General features: G+C 36.7%; 1 protein-coding gene across 2 annotated transcripts in view; it reads right to left on the bottom strand.

The window, feature by feature from the left end:
* The window catches only part of PPP2R3A (protein phosphatase 2 regulatory subunit B''alpha), a 164,470-nt gene that overhangs the window by 14,087 nt on the left and 131,851 nt on the right, over positions 1 to 18,532 (bottom strand). For both annotated transcript variants that reach the window (XM_047100163.1, XM_047100164.1), the window contains exons 10-12: positions 12,871 to 13,046; positions 12,361 to 12,479; positions 9,699 to 9,805 (exon numbers count right to left, since the gene is read on the bottom strand). In XM_047100163.1, coding sequence (XP_046956119.1) covers positions 9,699 to 9,805; positions 12,361 to 12,479; positions 12,871 to 13,046 — 402 coding nt within the window. The remainder of the gene's footprint in view (positions 1 to 9,698; positions 9,806 to 12,360; positions 12,480 to 12,870; positions 13,047 to 18,532) is intronic.

The raw sequence follows: 18,532 nt of genomic DNA, 5'->3' as shown, positions 1-18,532 counted from the left end.
GCAGACATTAGTTTCATATGCACTTTTTTTCACCCATCACAGAGAGCAACATTTTACTGACTAGTCTTTTCATGACACATTTAAGACACTGTCTTTATCATACACACACGCCCTGTAGTCCACCACACCTTTCTTTCCTAAACTCATTACTATTCTTGTATATTTATTGTTCTATTTAGAATTAGCTTATCAAGTTCCACAACATATTTTGGGGAATATATCAAATTAACGAATTAATTTTAACATGGTGAATTGTCTTACACCTTTTGGTAAAATTTTATATTTTTTTCATATATATTTTCCAAGTCACTTTCTTCTTGATACTAATGAATGGGATTTTTCCCCTATTGTATTTTTAACTGGTTATTTCTGGGGTGTGGGATTAACCATCTTTATCATTAACAAGGTACTCATCTCCAGTCTGCTTAGTTTTAAGATTTTTTTCCAAACCAGAAAATGTATTAAATTTTATCATATGCCTTCAGAGAATCAGTTTATATTTTGTGTTTGTTTTCTTTAATTTGTTAATGACAGATTTTACAAAGTTGAACCACTGTAGCAGTCTTGGCATAAACCCCACTTATGATGTATTCTTTTATATACTGGTGGATTTGACAACTTATTTAACCTTGTGTGGTTCAGTTTTCACATATGTACATGGGATATCAGCATCTACAAAAAAAGGGTTTGTGAGCACCCAATGAATTACAATATTAAACTAGTGCTTGGTACATAGTGTGCTGTGTGTGTGTGTGTGTGTGTGTGTGTTTGTGTTTATAAATTAATAGATTTATTTTTGTTTGAATAAAATTATTTAACTTCTTCTATGTACTTAGGTCTATACTGTCATCCTTTCTCATGCATTTTGAGAGTAAAACCTAATCAATTTATTTTAGTCCACAGGTTACAAATTTCCCCTTGTCCAAATCCCATGTTTTAATAAATATATAATGCATAGTTCTAAAAAGACTAGAATTTGAATTTTGACTTCCACTTTAACAGTTATTTTGAAATATATTTAGAGTATTTTTCAACTTTATTTTTAACTTTCTAGTATGTGTATTTTAACTTTTTGTTGTTAATTTCAGGTTACATTTTAAGTTGTTGCAATTTCCTTCATGCCTTAATAAATAGGCACTTTTGTGATGGCTCCATGTGTATTTCTTGGGTACCAGGTATACTGTTGAGTACCTCTTTGAAAACTTTCTAATTTCTATTTTCTTTCTTTCTTTCTTTCTTTCTTTCTTTTTCTTGTCCATTTGATTTGTTGGTTTTTACAAGACTGCGATGTCAATTTTTCCTTGTATTTCTATCAGATATATTTTATGTTGCATAAAGTTCATGAATTTATTTTCATGGCCAACTGTTGAAATACGGGGAAGTCTCTTTTAAAGCTTTGAATTCTACTTGTGTCATTAATGTTACCATACCTGATTTATTCTTGTTACTATTCATTTGACTTTTAACTCTGTGTTAGGGATGGATCTAAAGAACAGGATACAGTTTGATTTTTAATTCAATGTGAATTTTGTTATTGACACTATATTTGGACTTATTCTGGCCATTTATTTTGTACTGTCTATATCTTTTTGTCTCTTCTTTCTTACTATGGTGGACATCCATTGTTCCTTTATTGGAATAGTATTCTCCTTTTTTATGGCCATTATTTTTTTTTTAAATTTTTAAATGTTTTTATTAATTTTTGAGAGACAGATACAGCACGAGTGGGGGAGGGGCAGAGAGAGGGAGAGACAAAATCTGAAGCAGGCTCCAGGCTCCGAGCTGTCAGCACAGAGCCTAACTCGGGACTCCAGCTCATGAGCTGTGAGATCATGATCTGATCCAAAGTTGGACGCTTAACCGACCAAGCCACCCAGGTGCCCCTATGGCCATGTTTTCTGATATCCCTTTGGAAAACATGGTTTGGATAGACCTGACCCCTGTAGAAGCTTGGTTCTAGGCCTCCTTCAGGAACTGGTTCAGGGATTGGACCTAAACTAAGCCAATCAGAGCCAAAGGGATACAAATCCTAGGCTTTGGTTGGAACTTAGGGGAAAGGGATTTTGTCATATATTTGAACTTGAAGCTATTAAGTGATCATCTTGCTGCCACATATGAAAAACTTGCTAAGAGTGAAAAGATGAAAGAAGAATATTATCTAAGAGATGAAAGAGATGAAATCCGAGTCTCTAAAGTTAGTACTACCCCCTGGACTTTTCAGTTCTGTAAGCCAGTATTTCTGGGTTTTTTGTTTTGTTTTGTTTTTTGTTTTGGCTTATGGTTAGGATACTTGCCACCAAAACAATGCTGATAACACGCTTGTCTTCTAGTAGATTTGAGTTTAGCAGATTGAGTTTTCTTTACCCAATTTTTCTCAGCTTAATAATCTATTGTCTTTTTCTAAAAAAATGATTAGAGTTTTCCATTTTGTTTTTATTCTTAGTGGTTGGCCTTAAATTTTTAATACACATATTTTAACTCTCTAGTCATTGTTAGAGAAATATAAATTCATCAGCGTTAATACTCTCTAATAAAGATTCATAGTGTATTTCCATGACCTCTTTTTACTCTTAATAGTATGTGATCAATATTTTTTAGTTCTAAGAATAGATTTTACTAATTTTGTTGCTCATGCTTGTTTCTTGCATCCCACTGTTTCCTCGAGGATCTGTTTACCTTCTTGCTGAAGAGTATCCCTTAATACTTCTTTCAGAGATCGTCTGTGGTTGGTAACTTTTTGCATCTTTGGATGTCTGAAAATGTATTTATTGGGCCCTCATATTTAAATAGGAGTGGAATTCTAGATTTAAAGTTATTTTCTTTGCAGTAATTGAACGATATTGGTCCATTTCTTTTTGCATTCACTTTGTAGGTAATCTGTTTTTTTTCTGTCTGGTAGATTTTCAGTTCTTCTTTATCTTTTATGTTCTGAAATTTCACTCTAGTACAGGACTGGCAAACTACAGTCTGTGGGCCAAATCTCTCCACTTGTTTTGGTATAGCCCAGTGACCTAAGAATGGTTTTTACCTTTTCAAATTTGAAAAAAAAAAAAAAATCACAAGAATATTTCATGACATGTGAAAAAATAAAGTTTATATCTCAGGGCATATTAGTAAAATTTCATTGGAAAACAGCCACATTCATTTGCTTACATATTTTCTATGGCTACTGTTATAGCCATATATATGTCAGAGGTAAGTAGTTGTAACAGAACTGTGAAGCCTAAAATATTCACTACCTGGACAGAAAAAATTTGCTGGCCCCTGGGTATATTTTTATTTGTTTAAACAGAATTCTGGGAATTATCTGGCTGTTATTTCTACTGGTTTCTATAAAGATTTCTTACCGTAGTATCATAATCAATATCCCAAATCAAAAACTTTTCATCTGTGTCCATTCTATTATTCAGCTCAATGACTGTGTTTTTCACTTAAAAAATTTTCAATTTCCAAGAAACTGGTCAGTCTTGTTTCAAGAGGGCAGTATTCTCTTACCACTCCAAAAATGGTAAATAATACTCAACTTGAGGTCTTGTTCTGACTGCTGTAGTAAATCGCCTTCCAAGAGTGAAAGTTCTTCCATTTGTTGAGTATTTTATTACTTCCAACTGTTTGATATTTGTCCATTTTTCTATGTAGCTGGGAACAGACCACTCCCTCTGTTTGCACTGGCTTCTTATTAGGAGGGGGCAATGAGAGGTTGCTAGTGTTTTCAATGAGAATGAGGGGCTAGATGGACCATGCTGCTGGTGTGGATATTTCAGTGGTTGTGCTTTCTCTGCTCCAAGATCCCACACTCTTGTCTTTCCTTTAGGAATAGGATGAGATATACAAGGTTTGACCTACCTGGACACTGCTGCTTCTCATCTCCTTCTTGTGTGGAGTTTCAGCCAAATTCAGGTATGGATCATCCTTAAGTGCTGCTTCCTTTATTTGTAGCAATTATCTTCTGCATGCTGCTGCATAGACTGCCTCTTCAATCGGATCCCATCTCCTTTTCGTCTTTTAGTCCACTGAAAGTTTCTCCTCTTAAGTGGTGCTCTGTATTTTCAAATGGTGTGAAGAGACTGAAAACTACAGTGTGCTTTCAGACTACCTCCTTAAAATGAGAAGCTGGTCTGAATTACAGTTACTCTTTAGAGGTCCACTGAAGTTTTGTTTGTAGCCTAATATATATTTTGTAGATGGTCTATGGACAAAACCTACAAAGGTATTTTACCCATTTTCAGGGTATAGTTTACTATGGCTGCAATAATAGGCTCCAATTTCTCCTTTTATTTTCTTTTTGGAGTTTTTGTTTCAAAAATCTGATGCTGTCAGATGCATAGCTTTTTTTGACTATTTTTTTTCTTCCAAGATTTTATTTAAATTCAAGTTAGTTAACATATAGTGTAGTATTGGCTTCAGGAGAATTTAGTGATTCATCACTTACATATACATCCAGTGCTCATCCCAACAAGTACCCTCCTTAATGCCCAACACCCATTTAATCCATTCCCCCCACCCAGCAACCCTCCACAAACTCTCAGTTCTCTATAGTTAAGTCTTATGGTTTTCCTCCTTGTTTTCATCTTATATTTCCTTCCCTTCCCCTATGTTCATGTGTTCTGTTCTTATATGCCACATATGAGTGGGATCATAGGATATCTGCCTTTCTTTGACTGGTTTTGCTTCACCTAACACACTCTAGTTCTATCCACGTCGTTGCAGTTGACGGACATCTGGGCTCTTTCCATAATTTGGCTATTGTTGATAGCGCTGCTGTACACATTGGGGTATATGTGCTCCTTCGAATCTGTATTTTTGTATCCTTTGACTAAATACATAGTAGTAGAGCCATTGCTAGGTCGTAGGGTAGTTCTATTTTTGAAGAACCTCCATGTGGTTTTCCAGAGTGGCTGCTCCAAAGCATTCATTCGTTTTTAATGCAACCTTTGTTGTTATTACAAAATTGAATCCTTTTCTTTTAATAAGTGAGTTTATTCCATTTACATGCATTGCCTTAGTTCTGTCATCTTCAGGCTTTGTGGTCTGTGTTTTTCTTTTCTGTATACACATTTTCTGATTGAATTGGAATAGTCTAGCTTTGGTTTTTCAAGTGTTAAATTAGTATTCCTAAACCCTCAATTTGACTTATAGCTTTAAAGGGTATCTACTGAGGTTTTGCCAATGAAATTTACACATACTTTCTTCCTCCTCTCTACCTCCCATTTTCATTTAAATTGTTATTTCTAGGATGTTATACATATATTTACTCTTCCTCTCTACATCCTAGTTTTACATTTCTTTTTTCCAGATCTCTATTCTTTCTACATTTGAATGTATTGAATGCTATTTATTTCTTTTCCCCAATGGTTGCTACATTTCCAGGCTCTTTATTTTGGTTTGTTTCTTGGTTTTGTGATTGTCTTTTTTACAGAAGAGCTCATGGGTGCTATATTCCCTTCAGTTCTTACATGTTGAAAATACCCACTTGTGTTTTCATGCTTGAATGTCATCTGGGGTTAGTATAAAATTTGAGATTATAGAAATTTTTTCTCTGAAAAAGTTGTATGTGTTGTTTTATGATCTTCTAATATTCATTTTTACCATGGAGGTATCTGAGGCGAGGGTGATTTTATTTTTCCCTTGTCTGAGGACTTGAATTTTTTAAGTGGAAAAGAAACCCAATTAAAGTTTCTTTCTTAAAGTTAAAATCAAGTTAGTTAACATATAGTGTAGTCTTGGCTTGAGGAGTAGAACCCAGGGATTCATCTCTTACATATGATACTCAGTGCTCATCCCAAAAAGTACCCTCCTTAATGCCCATTACCCATTTAACCCATCCCCTCACCCACCTCTCCTCCAGCAACCCTCAGTTTGTTCTCTGTATAGAAGAGTCTCTTATGGTTTGCCTCCCTCTGTTTTTCTTATTTTTCCTTCCCTTCCCCTGTGTTTATCTGCTGAGTTCCTCAAATTCCACATGAGTGAAATCGTATGGTATCTTTCTCTGACTGACTGATTTCACTCAGCATAATACTCTCTAGTTCCATCCACATAGTTGTAAATGGCAAGATTTCATTTTCATTGCCGAGTAGTATTCCACTGTGTGTGTGTGTGTGTGTGTTTATATGTATATACACACACACACCCCACATCTTCTTTATCCTTTTTCCAGTGGATGGATATTTGGGCTCTTTCCATACTTTGGCTGTTGTTGATAGTGCTGCTATAAACATTGGGGTGCACAGTGCCCTTCAAATCAGCATTTTTGTATCCTTTGGATAAATGCCTGGTAGTGCAATTGCTGGGTTGTAGGGTAGTTCTATTTTTAATTTTTTGAGGAATATCCATATTGTTTTCCAGAGTGGCTGCAACAGTTTGCACTCCCACCAACAGTGCAAAAGGGTCCCCCTTTCTTGACATCCTCACCAACATCTGTTGTTCCCCAAGTTGATTGTAGCCATTCTGACAGGTGTGTGGTGGTATCTCATTGCGGTTTTGATTTTTATTTTCCTGATGATTTTTCATGTGTCTGTTAGCCATCTAGATGTCTTCTGCCCATTTTGTTTTATGGATGTTGAGTTTGGTGAATTCTTTATGGATTTTGGATGCTAACCCTTTATCCAATATTTATCTTTGAACTCTGGCAAATTCATGACATATATTGGGAATCAATCATTATCAGTATTTCCTGGATATGGTATGACTTCTGACCTTTTGGATTTCAGGAACTTTATTTAAAAAAAAAAAAGCTTTTCTATTATCTTTGAATTTTTTGTGTTCCATTTGCTTTGTTGTCTAATACATACTAAGATCCCTGTTGTTTTCCTTATGTATACCTAATTTTCTTTCTTACACTTTACTATTCCTTCTTGATCTTTTTTAAATGTTTGCTTATTTTGAGAGAGAGAGAGAGAGAGAGAGAGTGCCCACATGCATGTATGAATGGGGGAAGGGCAGAGAGAAAAGGAGAGAGAGAATCTTAAGAAGGCTCAGCATTGTAAGTGCAGAGCCTGACATGGGGCTCGATCTCATGAACTGTGAAATCATGACCTGAGCCAAAATCAAGACTTGGATGCTTTGCCAACAGAGCCACCTAGGCTCCCCCTTACTTGATCTTTTAAAGCCTTCCTCCACATTTTAATTTTTTCTTTATAATAGTCAAGAAATATACGTCCACAAAATGACTTGTAATGTTTACATGGAATTATACTATGTATATGCAGGATAATTTTATTAATCTTCCTATCAGACCTTCCAATTTTTCACTATTATAAACAACCACAGATGCTCTTAACAGTAGTGATGCTGCTTCATAAGTAACCTTACTCTAATTCCTACTAAGGAAGCTCAGTGCCAAAAAAATTTTAGATTATGCTTATGAATACACTTGCCTATCTTCCCTTCTTATTCAGTCAGGCTTAAAATAATGATGAATGATTTTTCTGGGTTTCTGGGTCCATGACATAAAAATAAGACCCCAGTTTTGTGAGTAAGCATATTAAGGATATCTCAAGATTAAAGACAGTAGTTTGGTGATGGCTTCTTCAGTACTCTCAAAAAAGATATTGAAGACTTAATGGTAAGGGTGTGAAATGTAGAATCTCTGTTGGCATTTGTACTGAGCTGGATATTTGATGTTTATCCTTCTATATCTACTCTCCCCTTAGCTAGGTGGATAAGGAGCCTGATCCAAACAGACTACATCAGTTCTCTTATCTTCTTGTTTCTGGTTGGAAACCAATGAGAAGTGCCAGCAGGATACTAAGGGATATGAGCAAAGTGAAATTGGGTATTTATTCTAGCAGCTCTCACCTAGATTGCCATAGTTTGACTAAATTCCATTACTGAAGGTCACAACTCCTGTCAGCTCTCTCCATATACTTACTCTCTTTGGGTTCTGATGATGGTTTTATCTCCTTGTCCTTTTAGACCTAAGGATGGAAGTGGCTCCCCACTGTTGCTAGTTCTGGGTGTCTGCATTATTTCTTGTTGGTTTCTCTGAAACCCTCCTCTGTTTGCTATACTTATAGAAATTTGTCTTACATATGTATAAAATTACATGTATGTAAGATTATTCATTAGAACATTTTATTTGTCATATTGGCATAGCTGTACAGTAGAATATTGTGCAGCTGTGGAAAAACTTAGAACATTCAACAGATACATGCATGAAATAATCTCCCATTTGTTGGGCTTTTAAAAATTTTTTCATGTACTCAAGGCCCCCAAAATATTTGTGAAGCCTTATTTATACCTCAGTAATTGTAAAATACAAGTGTTTTTGGTTCACCAAGTTGTCTTCCCAATCTTTGTTATTGTTTTTGTCTTTATTTAGGTTTGATACACAAAAATTATATGCATTTAACAATTACACTTGATCAGTGTGGATATACGCATACATCTGTGATACCACAATCAAGGTACTCCAAAAATCTGTTCACCTCCAAAAATTTCATGGTATTTTGTTGTGTGTGTTTTGTAGGAAGACATGAGATTTGTTCTCTTAACATTTTAAAATGCAGAATACCCACATTTTTAACTATGGGCACTAAGTTGTATAGCAGATCTCTAGAACTTACTCATCTTCTATAACAGAAACTTTACATAGTGTGGAAAAAGCAAAGTACCAAACAATGAATATAATATGCTACCATATGTGTACAGAAAAAAGAAATAAAAGAACGTATATGTGCTTTTTTATATATACACACGTATATGAATATATGTATGTGTATATATATATCTATAGGAAATAAAGTGGAGGGTGTCTTTGGAAGGACATGTAATAAGAAAATGTGGGAGAACCTAGGTGGCTCAGTAGGTTTGAGTGTCTGACTTCGGCTCAGATCATGGTCTCATGGTTCGTGAATTTGAGCCCCATATTGGGCTTGGTGCTGTCAGTGCAGAGCCTGCTTCTGATCCTCTGTCCCCCTCTCTCTGCTCCTCCCCTGCTTGCACCCTCCCCCAAATAAATAAATATTAAAAAAAAAAAAAAAGGTCACAGTGATTGCTTCTAGGGAGGAAAACTGGGCAGTAGGAAACTATCCTTGTTTCTTTGAATATTAAAATATATGAATATATTACCTGTTCAAAAAATATTACATTAATAAGCATTAAGAGCCTTAGAGGAACTACAAAAGAAATCACTAGAAGATGGTGGAAAGAGCCAACAAATTATAAAGTTGCTGAAATGATCTAAGCAATGAAAGTCTTGAATAGTTTCTTACCATGATCCCTTTATGGAATTATATATACCCTATTACAAATTTGTTGTAGAAGTAAATTCTTGTTCAGTGTTGAATACAAAAAAACATGTATGGTAAAGATTTGTTTTAAACATGGTCACCTTGATTATTTAAAAGAGCTTCAGTTCTTTTAGTCTCATCCTGTATTTACAGCATTTTAGTAAATGCTAAATGTTTTTACAGCATGTGATATCACTAACAAAGTAGAATGACTGCACGATGATCTTAGCTTCCAGTGAAAAGTACAACTCCATTAAAGGAAATGGGACATGAGAAGAGTTTTAGGAAATTAGTGAAGAAGGGAAGATTGCTGGAAAAATATTCTTTCAACTAAAGTTGGTTATAATCACTCAGGATATCCCAAAATAAGAAAGGATTACTAGTTTGATTTTTTAAAGATGGTTTTACCATTCCTGATATGATTACCCCTGTTAAAAAAGTTCTATAAGACCCAGGGACCTCACTCACCCTTCCTGGAACTGTGCTTGGGCAGATTCCTCTGCAACAAGAGTCTCATACTCCTCAGCTGCAAACCTGTCCCAGTCAGAGGGCTCAGGCCCCTCATTCTCAACATCCTGATTGCAAAGAGGAAAGGAAACAAAAATAATCAAAGACAAAGAATTGGAGATTGGTTTTCTTCAGTGAACATTTGTGATGACCTGCCTGAAAATATTTCATTTTAACATGTTAAGAGAGGTGCTAAAGTAACACTCTTAAAGTGATTTGTATGCCTCCAATCATAAAATTATAGTGAACTCCTCAGCAGTGAATTCTTTAGGTCTAGATTCTTTAGCCTTATAATCAGAGACCTTTGTCTGGGCTCTTCTCCCTGGCACTTTGCACACCAGCTATCTGGAGTGACTTGTGGTTTACATATGCCCACCTGAAACAGACCATCACTTCCTCCCCTCCTTGGCATATTTTTATTGCTTCTGTAAAAGCCAGCTCAGATACCATGTCATCTGTGCTATTTTCCTAGAAAGAGCCCTTCTCCCCCAAATAATTTCCTTTGCTATACTGTACATGCTCGATTGCTACTTTTTGCTCTTCTTTTTATCTCTATATGACCATATGTCTCTTCAACACAGTCACTGGAATTTACTGAGCACTTTTTGACTAAAAATGTTCTCTGCAGATCAGAATAAATCTTGATATACTGCCATCTCTTACAAATTTTATAAAGGGGGAAAAGGCTATATACATTTTCTTTTCCTTCTCCAATCTGGGCAGTATCTTGGATTATATATTCCAGGTTAAAATGCTTTTCCATGATTAAAATGAGTTATTAGCACTGCCCTCAGATGTAAGGTTAGTCATGCCCAGAAGAATGTAAATACCTAAATACTGACCATACAATATGATTATGATACTTAACTCATTTTAAGAACCCCTACTCCATCCTTTTGACATCTTTGAAACTTACATCTTAGATTTATAACTGGCAATTTTTTTTAATGTTTGTTTATTTTTGAGAGATAGCACGAGTGGGGGAGGGGCAGAGAAAGAGGGGGACACAGAATTCGAAGCAGGTTCCAGGCTCTGAGCTGTCAGCACAGAGCCCGACATGGGGCTCAAACTCACGAACCACAAGATATGACCTGAGCTGAAGGTGGACACTTAACCAACTGAGCCACCCAGGTGCCCGGGAAAAAAATTTTTTTTTAAAGCTAGTGATAATGTGCCTTGATATGCCCCAAGATCAGGCGTAGAATATTTGTTTTTAGAAGGTGATCTTTGGGGGTGTCTGGGTGGCTCAGTCAGTTGAGTGTCCAATTCTTGATTTCAGCTCAGATCATGATCCCAGGGTCATGGGATTGACCTTTGCATTGGCTCCGCACTGAGTGTGGAGCCTGCTTGAAATTCTGTCTCCCTCTGCCCCCCTCCTCTGCTTGCGCTCTCTAAAATTAAAAAAATAAATAAAAATAAAAAATAACGTATGTGGTGCCTGGGTGGCTCAGTTGGTTAAATGTCTAAATGTTGGTGTTGGCTCAGGTCATGATCACACAGTTTTGTGGGTTCAAGCCCTGCATTGGCTCTGCACTGACAGCGTGGGGCCTGCTTGGGATTCTCTGTCTTACTCTCTGCCCCTACCCCACTTGTGACTGTCTCTGTCTCTCTCAAAAACAAATAAACTTAAAAAATAATAAGGTGATCTTTGTATTCTTACTACTATTTAGGTCAACATGTAGAAGAAAAAGACTGAAAGTTTCTGGTAGTTTCTGGTATTCCTGTAGGACTCAACTCAAACAGTCCTTTTCTACTAACAGAATTAAAAAAAAATTTTTTTTAAAGTTTTGAGGGAGAGAGAACACAAGCAAGGAAGGGGGCAGGGGTAGCGGAGAGAGAATCCCAAGTGGGCTCTGCACTGTCAGTGCAAATGTGGGGCTCCACACAGGGCTTGAACTCAAGGACCATGAGATCATGACCTGGGTCAAAACCAAGAGCTGGATGCTTAACCAACTCGACTGAGCCATTAGGCACCTCCACATAATTTTTACTTTTTAAACAAGAGAAGGGGAAGTGGTGATATTATTATTATTATTATTATTATTATTATTTTGACATAGACCATACGTTCAGGGCTTTTTGAGGGTCCACAGGTTTTTGTGTATGCGTAAGGGTGCTCATCTCTATTCAGGTGTAGAATGACTTCAAACTGATAGTCATGCACAATAGTCATTAACACTTGAAAAAGTGTTTTGTTATCTGAGGGCTGTCTATTATGGAGAATGTCTAGTTTTCATTAGGGAGAGCTATTTACAATGTAATCCTGGAAATGAATGGTACAGTTAACCCCAATATACTTTCTAATACAGATGGTTCTATTGATACATTTTTTTTTAAAGTTAGGACAAATTTTTTTCAAAACTTTTTTGTAACTAGTGTCTAATATATAAGTATACAGACCACAAAATTCACTCAGTGATAGGCAGATGCAGGTTACCTAAACTTGAAGATTAGCTATGGAGAGACATGTGCTCTAGGTCCTTTTTTCTCTCTTTTCAGTAGGTGAGAAAATGTTTTAAATGTTACCTCTTTAAATACAAGATTCTCACAGGGAAAGACCGTTTTTATCTGTAGCATACAAACCCTGATACTGCAGCCTTCAAAGGGAAGTTAAAACCAGTACCTTCTGGACCGCAAAAGGATCTCTCTGTTCATGGTCCAAGTATTTCTCCAGATTAAAGAAAGTATCATAAAAAATGTGTGCCATTCTGCATCTCTTCAGATCTCGTAGTGTTATTTTGCCTATGTAAAAACAAATCCAGTAAATTTCAAGAACTTTTTGGCAAGTGAAAAAAACTTTTACTGAAGTTTAAGAGTATATGAATATGCCAATTTTATTATATAAAATCCCATTTTTTTAGGTAAAATGGACATAAAATTTACCATTTTAAAGTGTGCAATTCAGCAGCTTTTAGTACATTCACAGTGTTGTACAACCATTACCACTACTGAGTTCCACAACATTTCCTCACTCCAAAAGGAAACTCTGTACTCATCAAGCAGACCTTCCCCATCTCCTCACCCAGCCAGTATGGAAGACTCTGGAAGTTCAGTAATTTGGGACAATCCAGGATTAAAGGCCCCCCTCTGTTACATAGGTGAGTAGTGCAGATGGTCTTTTACTCAATCTTACCATCACTGGCTGGCTTCACCAGGTCAAGCATCTGGCACAGCAAATCATGGAATGGCAAGGGCTCAATGCCCATGGCTTCCATCCGTTCACATTGCTCCTCATAGAAGTACTCCAGTTCATACATGGATAGTACACCATCTCCATCCATATCCATGCAGCGGAACCAATACTCAATGCTAGAAGATAAGGACACTCGTTAGCAATGGCCTGGTAAGGTCCTTTATTCACCCAGATTTATTACTGCCCATGTTTCTTTTAAAATAAGTTAATATGTGTATATTTTCTTTTAAAATAAGTTAATATGTGTATACTTGAGACTTAGAGGAACACAGTTTTATAAAATTTGTTAGAAAAACTGGCCAGACCCCTTCTTCCCTTTATTTCCATTCCCCAGAATCAACCACTTTCAATACCTGATTATTTTGGTTTTTATATTTTCACATAAGATGCCTATATTGCTCCTTCCTTACATTTCTGTTTTAAGAACTGTGTATTAATTTCATACAATGAAAAATGAGGTTTTAGCTCTTCTACCTCTCTTTCTACTTTACCTACATGCCCTTCTGAACCTCGTAATATAAATTACTCAACTTTTTCTTTTATCTCTTATTTGCTTAGATTTCTGTGTACATGTTACTATTCAGTGCCCATATGTGCCAGTTTTCTACATCCATAATCATTCTCATCAGGGTTCTATGAACTGGGTTTTCTTGATGAAGTCTTTCTTGCTTCCTTCTGACCTACTTTAACTGCACTGGTTGCTCTCTAGACTGGATTCATGGTTTCATCCCAGGGAGTCCTTTCACCTTTCTCTTATTTCTTGTATCTCACACTTTCCTCATTCTTGGTTGACTTCCTTGTTTAGTGTAACATATTCTTCGGCAGCTTCCTAAAAAAAGGGAGTGAGGCACATATGTTTTCTGAGATCTTAGATAGTTGAAAATACTGTTTATCTACCTCCTAACTTGGTTGATATTTTGGTTACAGAATTATACCTTGGTGGTGCTTTTCCTTCAGAAGTTTAAAGGCAATGATTCACTACACTATCTTCTATCTATCCACTATTGTTGAGAAGTCTAAAGCCATGCTGATGTCTGATCCTTTGACTATAATAACTTTTTTTTTTTTTCCTTTGAAGCCTATAGAGGTTTCTCTGGGTCCTTGGTATTTTGAAATCTCATGATGAAGTATCCTGGTCTGGGTCTAATTCATCTACTTTCTTGGGCTTTCTGAGAGCTTACACAATTTGGAAGCTAGTATTCTTTAGTTCTCGGAAATTTTCTTAAATTATTTTATTTCTTCCCTGCCTCTTTTCACCCTTATCCATTCTTTTTTTCTGGAACTCTTGTTATTCACATCTGCATGGTCAAATATGGTAGCCACTTATCCACATGTTCCTAGTCCAATTTGAGATATCTTTAAGTGTAAATACACAACAGATTTTGAAGACTTAATATGAAAAAAAAGTAAAACATCAATATTCTTATATTGATGAGATGTTGCAATAACATTTTAGATATAGTGGATTAAATAAGCTATTTAATTACAATTAATTTTATGTTTTTCTACATTTTTACTGTGGCTAAATTTCCTTTATAGTTTTTTAAAACATTTTTAGTAAAAACTGTATTTAAGGGGTACAATGAGATAATATATACATTGTGAAATAATTACTACAGTAAAATTATTTCATATATCATCTCCTTACTTAGTTATATTTGGGGGGGAGGGGGATGAGAAGACCTGAAATCTACTCTTGGCAAATTTCTAATATTTAATACAGTATTATTAACCATACTCACCATGTTGTATGTTTCATTCTAACTGCAACTTTGTACCCTTTGACTAGTACTTCCCCATTTCCTTCTTCCCTCAACTCCTGCTAACTAAAATTCTACTCTATGACTCTTTGTGTTTGACAGTTTTTAGATTTCACATGTAAGTGAGATCATGTGGTATTTGTGTCTCTGTGCATGCCTTATTTCACTTAGCATGGTGTACTCTGAGATCATCCATGTTGTCGCAAATGACAGAATTTCCTTATTTTTAAAGGGTGAATAATATTCCAGTGTGTGTGTGTGTGTGTGTGTGTGTGTGTGTGTGTGTGTGTATCCCACACTTTCTTTATCCATTTATCCACTGAGGGACATTTAGGGTGATTTCATATCTTGGCTACTGTGAATAATGCTGCAATGAACATAGGAGTGCAGGTACTTCTTCATGATATTTATTTCAGAGTTCTGATTCAAGATGGTAATGTAAGAAGATCCTGAACTTTCTCCCACAGACACACCAAATCTACAGCTATATATGGAACAAGTTCTTCTGAAAAGACTCCTTAGAACTGAGTAACTCCTACACACTGTGCAGACAAGAAAACCCCACATCTAAGTGGGTAGGACAGGCTGACACACAATCTCACTATAATCCCCACCTCTGTCATGGTGACCTACAATCAAGAGGAAACTTAAAACCTGGAACTTCTTCCGAGGAGTGAAGGGTTTGAATCTCATACTGGGCACCGTAACTCTTAAGACCTGAAACTAAAAGATGACTCCCTAAAACATCTAGCTTTGGAAATCTCTATAGAGCTTGTGTCCATGAGACCCAAAAGGGTACAGTTAAGTGAGAAATGGCTTGTAAGGGGCTTATGTGCTTGGACTCACCCATGCTAGCGACCAGTGCAGAAGCAGCCAATAGACACCCAGACTTTCTGTGAAAGACACTCACTTCCTTATCTTAAAGCCTTGGCCTAAGGGCAGGCATCTAACTTAAAACACACGTCTCGGGGCCTGCTGGGGTACTCTCTGGGGACAGAGGCTAGAGGATACCATGTTCACTCTTCTCCTCTGCTGCACTACACAGTGCCACTATCTCCTGGAGGGGAGCTTTTACATGCATCTGGTGCCCTGTTTTTATGTCTGGAGCCCTGCCTGGTATTTGCAGCTGCCACCCAGGGATGCTCACCGATAGCCTGGCTCTGGTGGCCAGGGGGGCTTGTGTTCCTGGGCCCCATGAGACTGTAACAATAGGAGACCTAGTTCTTAGCAGGCTACTATATCCGGGGTGCTGCACAGACAAGAGGTTGAAACATACTCCCAGGCTTTCTGTGAAAGAAGGCTATTTGCTTGTGTTGGAGTTTCAGCCCAAAAGGTAGGTTTCAGGTTTAGCACACATCTAGGAGCTTATGGAGTTGCTTTCAGGGTATGGAGGCAAGTGGATGCCATCTTTGTGTTCTCCCTTTGTCTCACTCCAGCTGCTGGTATCTTTTAGAAAGGAGCTTATGCACTTGTATGGTACCCCAATTTTGGAGACTGATGCCCAGGGGATACTTAAGATTGCCTAGCTCTGGTGGCCAGTGAGGCTTATGTTTGTGGTCCCACAGGACTGTATATATGTGCATACTTTTAAAAGATGACAACCAGCCTCCATCTAGGTGCTGAAATCTTCCCCTCTGGGATAATGACAGGTCTTGGCACAACCTCGACTATTAGGAGCCATTAAAAATAAAAGAGGATGCTTGGACAATTAAAAGGTTTAAGATACAAGGGCTAGGACAGGGTTGAACAATAAAGTTTACCTACTACACAAGGCTACTATTCAAGACTTGGAGAGGTGGTTATTTTATCTAATGCACAGAAATCAACACAGTCAAGCAGAATGAGGAAACAAAAAAATATGTTCTGAATTAAAAAATGAGAAAACGTCAGAAAAAATTCCTTAATAAAACTAAGTTAAGTGATTTACCTGATAAAGAGTTCAAAATAATGGTCACAAAGATGCTCACTGAACTTGGGAGATGAATGGATGAAGACAGAACTCAGAGATGAAAAATATAAGAATGTACTAAACAGAAGTCATAAAGCTGAAGAATATAATAACTGAACTGAAAAATACATCAGAAGAGTTTGAAACCAGACTAGATAAAGCAGAAGAAAGGATCAGTAAACTTGAATACAGGGCAGTGGAACTCAATCAGAGCAGCAAAAAGAAAAAAGAATGAAAAATGTGAAAAAAATAGAAGATTAGGGAATACTTCCAAACTCCTTTTACAAGGCCAGCAGTACCCTGATAACAGAACAAGGACACTATGAGAAAATTACAGGCCAATATTACTGATGAATACAGATTCAAAAATCCTCAACAAAATACAGTAAAACCTTGGATTGTGAGTACCTTGTTCTGTGAGTGTTCTGTAAGACAAGCAAAATTTCTAATAAATTTTAACTTGATAAACGAGCAATGTCTTGAAATATGAGTAGTACGTGATGCCGAATGTCACATGATCACAACTGAGCCAATGGTTCTTTCCTCCCTCCCTCTCTCTCTCGGTGGGATTGTATCCTGTTTTCGGATGTTCGGTCTCAGGTTGTGGTGTTTGGCAGGAATCAGTGATTTTTCAGAATGTTGGAAGGTGCCCACAATTGGTACTAGTGTATTTTTTGTCACTACAAAGCACCTATGGACAGTCCTTTGCTTTTCCATGCAAGACTAAGCTTAGGAATGCTTTACTTCATTCCAGGTCAGGCTGCCTGCAGATATAGACCCTTTCCTTTGCTGCCTTATTGCCAGTTACATTAAATATAGTATATGACAAGAATTTATTAATACTGTACTCTAGTCAGCATCCATGTGAGCATATACAATGGCTCCCATGCAGAAAAAGGTTCCATTGGGCCAAGACAGCAGTGATTCTGTTAGTGATAGTGAAATTCATCCTATACAATAAGCCTCCTTTCTCTTGTCTTCCTCACACCAGCCATGAAGGTTTTCAAAGGTAAGTGCCAGTTAACTTATTTTTCTTTACATTTATTATTTTATATCAGATTATAGTATTGTAATCATTTTTATATGAGTATCTTTGGGTTGTGGAATAAATAATCTGAATTTCAATTATTTCTGTTTTCAATTTTTTTATTAAAATTAAAAAAATTTTTTTTTTTTAATTTTGAGAGAGAAACAGAGCACAAAGCGGGGGTGGCAGAGAGAGAGAGAGAGAGAGAGAGAGAGAGACACAGAATCAGAAGCAGGCCCCAGGCTGAGCTGTCAGCACAGAGCCCAACATGGGGCTCAAACCCACAAGCTGTGAGATCATGACCTGAGCTGAAGTTGGATGCCTAACTGACTGGGCCACCCAGGTGCCCCAAGTTTCCATTATTTCTTATGGGGAAATTTGCTTTGATCTATAAGTGCCTTGGATTACAAGCATGTTTCCAGAATGAATTATGCTCTTAAACCAAGGTTTTACTTGTATTAGCAACTGAAATTCAACGGTACATTAAAAGGATCATAAACCATGACAAAGTGGGTATTCCGGGGTTGCAAGGATGGCTCGACATCTGCAAATCAATCAATGAGATGAAATTAATGAAATGAAGGATAAAAATTACATGGTCATGTCAGTAGATGTAGAAAAAGCATTTGATAAAATTCAACATCCATGTCTGATAAAAGCTCTTAACAAAGTGGGGACAGAGGGAATATATCTCCACATAATAGGTCATGTATGAGAAGCCCATAGCTAACATCATATTCAGTGGTAGAAAGCTGAAGGCTTTTCCTGCAAGATCTAGAACAAGACAAAAATACCCACTCTCACCATTTTTATTCAACATAGTACTGGAAGACCTAGACAGAGCAATTAAACAAGAAAAATAAATAA

The sequence above is a fragment of the Lynx rufus genome, unplaced genomic scaffold, assembly GCF_022079265.1.
Source record: "Lynx rufus isolate CCGP_SWC_20201006 ecotype Redwood Valley unplaced genomic scaffold, mLynRuf1.p SCAF_5, whole genome shotgun sequence".
Lineage (NCBI taxonomy): Eukaryota > Metazoa > Chordata > Mammalia > Carnivora > Felidae > Lynx > Lynx rufus.
The sequence above is the reverse complement of the archived record's forward strand: the minus strand, read 5'-3'. Positions and strand labels throughout refer to the sequence as shown.